Source organism: Brienomyrus brachyistius, chromosome 3 (assembly GCF_023856365.1).
Source record: "Brienomyrus brachyistius isolate T26 chromosome 3, BBRACH_0.4, whole genome shotgun sequence".
Lineage (NCBI taxonomy): Eukaryota > Metazoa > Chordata > Actinopteri > Osteoglossiformes > Mormyridae > Brienomyrus > Brienomyrus brachyistius.
Genome location: NC_064535.1, coordinates 16,942,101 through 16,950,001, shown reverse-complemented (window position 1 = coordinate 16,950,001; position 7,901 = coordinate 16,942,101). Strand labels below are relative to the sequence as shown.

General features: G+C 48.8%; 1 protein-coding gene across 1 annotated transcript; it reads right to left on the bottom strand.

Annotated features, from left to right (window-relative positions):
• Nucleotides 1-2,217: 2,217 nt before the first annotated feature.
• On the bottom strand, nt 2,218-7,901 carry dld (deltaD). Its single transcript, XM_049009041.1, is given in 13 exon segments — nt 2,218-2,912; nt 3,038-3,143; nt 3,256-4,036; nt 4,151-4,367; nt 4,546-4,715; nt 5,013-5,143; nt 5,247-5,307; nt 6,036-6,209; nt 6,212-6,292; nt 6,454-6,514; nt 6,869-7,042; nt 7,044-7,169; nt 7,287-7,901. Coding segments are annotated over 13 exon segments (2,142 nt in total). The 5' UTR covers nt 7,341-7,901; the 3' UTR covers nt 2,218-2,906.

Genomic DNA, 7,901 nt, shown 5'->3' with positions numbered 1-7,901 from the left:
TTTGCATTTACGAAGCTTGTTTATCATTTTCGCAGGTAACCCGATAGTGGCTGAGGGGGATGTTCTGGCCACAACAGGCGGTGTGCACCGTGCTGGCCGGGGGCGGATCAGGGAGGCTTATCCCACTACAGTCATCGTGGGTCATCTGAAACCTGGTCTGATGTGGGGACCCTCCTCCAGCTGTTTGTCATCCTCAGCCGCCTAGCAGATAAAGACTGTCATGGCAACATGCCCATCAGAGGCAAATGATCTTTGCTACCCTTCAAAGATCCTACCTGTTTACTTTTAAATATTTCTTAATTTCCCAGACTTGAATCCTTTAAGATCCAGGTTTCCTCTGGGAAGTCAAAGTAGTGGTGAATTCTTATCCTCTGTCCTGTCCATTTTGGTCATTCTGCATCATTCCACCCTTTGTGGTACCCCGAGGGTCTTCTGTTGTGGTTAGAAGGGTACCTGTAGGCCTCTGCTTCCTCCCATCCTCGGCAATATAGAATAAGTAGTGCTGTGGCATATTCACTTCACACTCTACATGATCCCACAGATGTGGGCTGAGCCTCTTCTTCTGGCTGCTCCATTTGTTTGGAGTCCAGGTGGGAACATCAGTAGCCTGATGTGATGTGCCACACGGACAAACCTGCTCAGGGACATTCTCCAGCAGGGATAGTAAGGTGTTCAGGGCTCCTGCTACCGTGGTGGTCTCACATCAGTGGGAGAATGGAGCTCACAGTGAGAGAGAGCAGCCTGGGTGATTGAGCCTGAGGTATCTTAGCAACATCCATCCTGGGGTGTATTTCCCATAGTTACTAACACAGTTAGCAGCTTACATAGTTAAAACCATGCAGCTGAATGGGTCCAACCATGTAAGTTGCAAATGGGAGCTTTTGGGAAACGCACCCCTGACCAGCAGCCCAAGTACCCTGGTGACCTATCTGTTGCTGGATGGAGCTCAGTAAATCTTCTGATCACGGGTGCACATTTCAGCTTATCTCATCATGGGGTCCAGGAGGGTGTCCTGCACATTTCAGCTGCTGTTCTTAGCAGGGCTGCAATCTGCCCCAGTTCCGGCTGTCTGCAGGATTACAATAAGTTTGTTGCAGTGCCCAAAACACAGCTGTCGATGGGCTCATCTCAAATTGCACTGCCGTTTTGTCACTTTGATTTCATCCCCTCACTCTGGGCATTTGAATGCACATTTTTTTGCGGTCGTCACCATCTGGACAGCTGCGTCTTAGTGACTCAGGAGGACTTCAGCTGTCTTGGTCCGCAGGGAAAATGGAGTCACCCCCATCCTTACCCTCCATCCTTCAGGAGCACCCTGGGATGATGGAGAGAAAGGGCAAGAGACCCCCTCCCACAGACGGCCTATTGATGGAAAGCTGCTCACATGCTTCGGCTTACAGCTGGCTGTACTTTCACTGAACTCAATGTGTGACCACTTTCTGTGTATATGTATCAAATTCCTGATTAAATAAATATCTTTTATCTTACACTAAAAGTTCAATCTCCTCCATAGGGAAGGCAGTTCAGCCCCTTCCTTTATAACTTCAGGCTGTTTCTGGCCATATACTGGGGTGCCTTGGTGGTGGTTGATTGGTAACTGAGGTCCTCAGGAGAACTTCATATAGATCTTCTGGGGAAGCCACCCCTGAGCTTTTTAATTTCACTGCTGTTCCGAATATATGCCTGATCTGAGTACGAGCCTGATGGTCTGACCTTGTATGTCATCTGTCAGCCACAGGACCATGCCCTCTGGTTTGAGCAGCATTCACTGGAGAAAAATCTCCCTGTAGAGCAGACAAGAAGCAAGGCCCTGTTGTGCTGTTAGATCTGGACAAGGCAGCAGAAAGGAGAGGATGCACGTGAGTCTCAAAGTTTTGCCAAGGCATGATCAGGCTCCCTCACTTTCTCAGCACTTCTTTCCCTCTTAAAAATGGCCAAAAGCAAAGTTTTTTTTCATTAATGAGCTATCAGCAAGGCAATTGTTCTCTCTCTCTCTCTGCATTTGTTTTGGAATGGTATATCCTGGCATCTAGGTCTAGGGGTGAACTGAATGTGGAAGTTTCCAGTTTTGCATGGAAAGTTGCTATGCTGTCATAATTATTACAGCAAATGTGAATTACGGAGTTAAGTACCAGTTTTACTGTTTTTAACCATCATTTTCAGTATTTTTCGGTTCAGACAGAAAAAAAAGATAGAACAAAATTCCATTTGTATAATATTATTTATTTGAAAAAATAATCAATGATTTTTTTTTCATTAACAAAACAGTAATTACACAATTAAAATAAATTCTGTACAAAGCTTCTTAAATACATTTCCGCTGGGAAAAAAAAGTCACATTAACCCGAAGTGCCTTTATACACATTTGCAAAAAAAAAATCTTAAATTAAAAAATTATTTAAAAAACGAACTTCACAAAATACATCAATTCACAAAATTGAACACATATAGTACAATTAAATAAAAGAATACAACTTACAAAAAAGCCACAGTATTTGAACAGAATGAACAGCGCGGCGTCACCAGGGTGGCGACGTTGGGATACCGCGGCCATTGCAGGTTTCATGTACACAGTGATCGAGTCGCCGCCATTCGCATTAGATATACCATTAAAAAACACAACTGTTCATAGTGCAATGAGGTAAAACCGTCCTCGCAGCCGGTGCAACAGGACCAACATGCACCTTCCTGGAAAACGAAATGAGAGCAGGCCGCCAAGGGCCAACATCCTGTGCAGTCGCTGTGCTCGCTTCAGTTGAGAACCAGCTCATCCTGAATATCAGTTTTGACGTCTCAGTCCCGCAGCAGCACCTCACACTAAGGAAACCTTCCCTCTGGTTTGAGCAGCATTCACTGGAGTAAAACCTCCCCATAGAGCAGACAAGAAGCAGGCCCCTGTCGTGCTGTTAGACCTGGACAAGACAGCGGAAGGGATTAGATGCAGGTGAGTCTCATAGCCTCGAGGTTTTGCCGAGGCACAGTCAGGCTAAAGCCAACATGCTTGAAGAGCAGCAAGAGATCAGCAAGGTGAACTCACCTCAGTTGCGATAATACATTCATCCTTCTCTTCAGATATCACGTACACGGACTGGTACTTTGTATCTTTGCATGCAGACTCTGGCTGCTTTATTTCTGAAGCATCACTGCGAAGATAATGGAAAGCTGGTTCAGCCTAAGGCAGCAATGACGCTGCATGGCCTGAACTGACATCGGATGGGCTTTGCTGCAGCATTTGGCTTTCGCCCCAGCACTTACCTCTTTAGCCGTTTGCAGTGCTTCTCTTGCAGCTCGCAGTCGCCCCTGCCATGGTTGCCCGGTACCATAGGCAGCTCCTCGTGCTTCAGCTCATACACCAGATTGTAATCCATGGCAGGGTTGCGGGCCTTGTAGCTGTTTCGCTCTGCACTGCCGTTGTCGCAGCGGAAGTCCACCTTCTTGTTGGTGTTCTTGATCTGCGTGGAGCTGACCACACTTACTGAAAGGTCCTTCTCATGGTGCCGGTTGTGTGTCAGGTTGTTCATGGTCTCAGACTCGCTATGCCCATCTGCCAGCTGGCCCTGACGCTGACCCTTCACCCGGAGGTACACAGCCAGTACCGCACCACCCAGCAGCAGCAGGAGCACCAGGATGATGCCAGCGCACACAGCGGTCCAGGGCAACTCTCCCGACTCCGAGTACCTCTTTCCAGGTGCCTTCACATCTGGCTGGCTTCCAGAGTGCTCGGGAAGTAGAAACTGGCAGTTCTTGCCACCGTAGCCCTGGAAACAGGCACACACGTAGCGGCCGTCCCGCTCGTGGCAGGTGGCGCCGTTGTGGCAAGGGTTGTGCTCACACCAGCTCACAGGCAGGCTGCAGTTCTTGCCTACGTAGCCCGGTGGACACGTACAGGTATAATCATCGATGCCGTCCTGACATGTGCCACCATTCTGGCAAGGGTAGCTGGCGCACATATTTATGCTGTCATCACAGTTCTTCCCAACAAAGCCTTCCAGACACTGGCACAAATATGATGTGCCATGGTCCACGCACTGAGCACCTGAAATGGGATAGAAATCTGTCAGTATCTGCTACATGCCATATTTAAATCCTCCCACAGAGAAGGACTGTGGCTGCTCCTGAGGCAGCCAACGAATGGTGTCACCAGCCTCACCATTGGTGCAGGGGCTGGAGCTGCAGGGTTCGAGTTTCTTCTCACAGTTGAAGCCGGAGTATCCCGTGGGACACTGGCAGAAGTAGCCCCCATCCGGGTTGTCCACACAGCGCCCGTCATTGAAGCATGGACCATCAGCACAGGTGACGGCACTCAGGTCACAGTTGGTGCCATAGAAACCAGGTGGGCAAACGCAGCTGTAGGTGTTCTCCAGATCCTGTCAGGAGAGATGAACGCACACTTAGGACATCTGGGGGCCTCCTGGCATTACACTTGATGTATCTATCTAGCCCGCAGTAGCATGGCAACCCTCCAGAGCTGGATCTGGGAGAGGATCTATACCCCAGAGAGAAGCCAGCAGCGTGGGCAGCTGGAGCACAAAGGCTGGTGCTTACAGTGCAGCTTCCTCCATTCCTGCAGGGGTTGTTGGAGCATTCGTTGACCTCGATCTCGCAACTGGCCCCCGTGAAGCCTGGCCGGCAAGAGCAGGTGTAGCTCCCCTGGCCAGTGTTAGTACAAGTGGCTCCATTCATGCAGGGCTTGTGGTGGGTGCAGTAATTGAGATCTGAAACATGAAAAAGGAACATCTGACACTGGTCTCCCCGCAGTGGCAAATCGTGAGCTTTCCGGCAAGCAGTCTGATGAGGAAGCAGGTGCAAGCAGCTTACTGACCCCCCCCCCCCCCCCATGTGTTTATCTTAGCCGAGTTTTTACGGCGCAAGGAATGGACAAAGTTCTCTGGGCTCCGGAAGGCTAACATATAAGGATAATCCCAGAAAAAGCCATGAAATGGGCATTTGATGGGCCCAATGTATGCAGGCCTTTGCCTTCTGATGTGGACAAGTGCCAAAGCGGGACCCACCTTGGTTGCAGAAGAGGCCTCCCCAGCCTTCCTGACAATTGCACTGCCAGGGCTGTTGACAGGTACCATGGAGACAGCCTGGGTAACGGATGCAGTCGTCACAGTAGCGTCCACTGAAGCCCACCCTACATCTGCCGAGGACATGAGGGTTAGAAAGCAGGCTTAGATTCCCACACCACATTGGGAGGTCTGGAGGACAACGGGGGGGGGGGGGGGGGGGTTCGGGGAACTCACTTGCATTCCCCAGGTTTGTCACAGAAGCCGTGTTCCTCGTCGCATCCGGGGAGGCAGATCGCTGCAAAGGGATGAACAGGCACATCAGAACCATGTGAGACGCATATCTTGACCACAGTGTGGTTCCTGTTTAATCAGAGCCTCAGAAGGCCATTACCAATAAATCCCCCTTAATTTATTTCCAAGAGCTGGTGGCCCTATTAACTGCTACCCAGAAAATATTGCCCTTCCCCATCACCAGGGAAGGACTTTCCGCTTAACACAGTTGCCTGCAGACAAAGGCGATGCACACAAAAGCCCCTTTTTCTCTTCACTGTGGGTCAGAAGACCCCCTTTTTTCATTCCGTGCACACAGCTCCTCCCCCTTTTAGGATCCCCGAGTCTGTGCAGATAAGAGCGGACAGCTGGCGTGCATGGTGCCATTGCGGGACAGCTGCTCCATTGTCTGCTCTCACTCGGCAGCTGCCGGCTTCCAACAATACCTCATTCCGCCGGGCCAATCAGCGAGAGGCGCACCCCCAAGCAGCCAATCGGCCATTGAATTTAATCTGCGGCACGCGTGTGATTATTCCGCAAACTTTTCTAATTTGAATTCTTCAGTGTCCGAAGAGAGGGTGGGGGACAGGGGGATTCTGGCATTGCAGGTCAACATTTCTCTCTCGCGTTAATTATGTTTACCCAGTGCACGTTATTTCGAAAACAAAAAAAAACTATTTACTTTGGTAGTGCGAAAACATTGATGCGGGCGGTAACGTGGGGTTAGTGAAATGTTGCGTTAGTTTTACTTACGATCGGTGCAGTAATGTCCCTTCCAGCCGGCGTTGCACACGATCTCGCCCCGTTCCCCGCAGGTGAAGTGGCCGAAAGCATCGTCCCTAGGCCGGCAGAACACGGAGCAGCCGTCGCCGTAGTAATGCTCGTCGCAAATGAAGCGGTAGGAATACTTCAGCTCAGTCCTGCCCCAGTTTGCAGGTCCTGGGACCACTCTTCTCCCACCGTGAGGTGCCGCTGAGTTGTAATGCGACTGATCAGTCGCTCTGGATTTTCTGAAGGAGCAAAAATCATAAATATCCTGTTGATCATGGTGAACCCGTTGCCACGTTGCACTCGTCGCAATCCCAATTCGACATGTGCATCTGCGGCTATATGCTCTTTTAAGGTTTCATTTATGTGTTTGGCTGTGAAACCCGTTACTGGCCATTCCTACCTGTTGAAAGGTCCTCGCTGGAGTCCGTGTGCAGCGCTTCGATGATTAGAGAAAAGGTCCCCTGCGTGAACGTGAAAAATTGCATTCACTAAGCAGGCTTAAGTAACTTTTGTCATATAACTTCCTCGAAACTCTCAAAGAAGAGTTTAATAATAGGGATCTTAACCGTCCTGAACAATATCCGCAGTTTTGAATCTTTGCGTTTCGGAATTTCTTGCAGAATTAACAATTTTTGCAGACCACAAAGACCCCTAATTTTCCGGTCCAGGGATTTTACAGAAAGATATGAATATGACTGAATGCCAAAAAGTTTATTGACATGCAGCAAGCTAATTTTAAGGAGCCCGTTGTTATACGAGAGCACCAGACATTTAGATCACTTTAAATTGGTGGAGTTCAGAACAAAAATACTTACGGGCCATGTGAAGCCGAAAGGGAATCTGATTGGGTTGGTGAAAAAGTTGTCTGATGTTGTTTCGGGGACTTGAAAGGAGTTGGACCCAAGTACAGGGGTTACAGCGCCTCCGTAAGTGCACGGGGGCTCCGGGGACACGTTAGCCTGGTAGTGCTTTAGGCAGATCCTAAAAAAACGTTTTACATTCACACTGCTGGAAGCCGGACGCAGTCCCTCCTTTGCAGCAGTTCGTGTTGCCCATCACTCCTTTCTTGTTGAGGAATTCCTGTAGCTTCAGTTCAAAAACGCCAGAGCCAAAAGCCTGTGGAGGTATTATATATACGTTCGGTTATTCGACCTGGAAACACTTTTCGATTTAATAACAGCTTAAGTGAATAAGATGTATGCATGTAAACATGCACAGAAGTATTCGTCTTACCTGGCACATCAAGACATACAGGATAGCAGCTACCATAAGCGGTTGACGTCCCATTTTGGTTAAATCTTCTTTAGACGCTAGATTGTAGAGTCTGGGCAACTTTTGCACGCCCCAGCTCAGATATTTATTGAAAGTTAGTCTTTTCTCACTGGTCCCACTGTCTCAGATCCGTCCTTTGTTTAATGAGTGCAAAATTGAGACGAACGTCTTCTGTGGGATTTCTTTCTCTTCAAACAGTCTTCTCTTTATCTTCTTGCATCAGTCATGCACTTTTCTTCTCCGAAAAGTAAATAAACAAAGTAATCCCCAACGAGACAATGAGCGGAGCAAGACCCCAAAATGAAATTTTGGGAATGAACTCGAAATTCCTTGCCAAGGCGATAATTCCAATCGTGAAATTAAATATTGCAGTTCAGCACAGATTCTGACTTGTAGGTGCAAAGAAAACGACAACCAAGCTGTAGAGGCGCTTGTGTGCGGCGTGTTTTCCCCCTTGGTGTGTTACGAGCAATGATGATACTGATCCAAGATACGTCCTCGCTGCTTTCTTACTTGTTCTTTGCAAGACATGAAACTATGCGTGTGTCTGATGTTCTCGTCCTCCTGCCGTCAGTT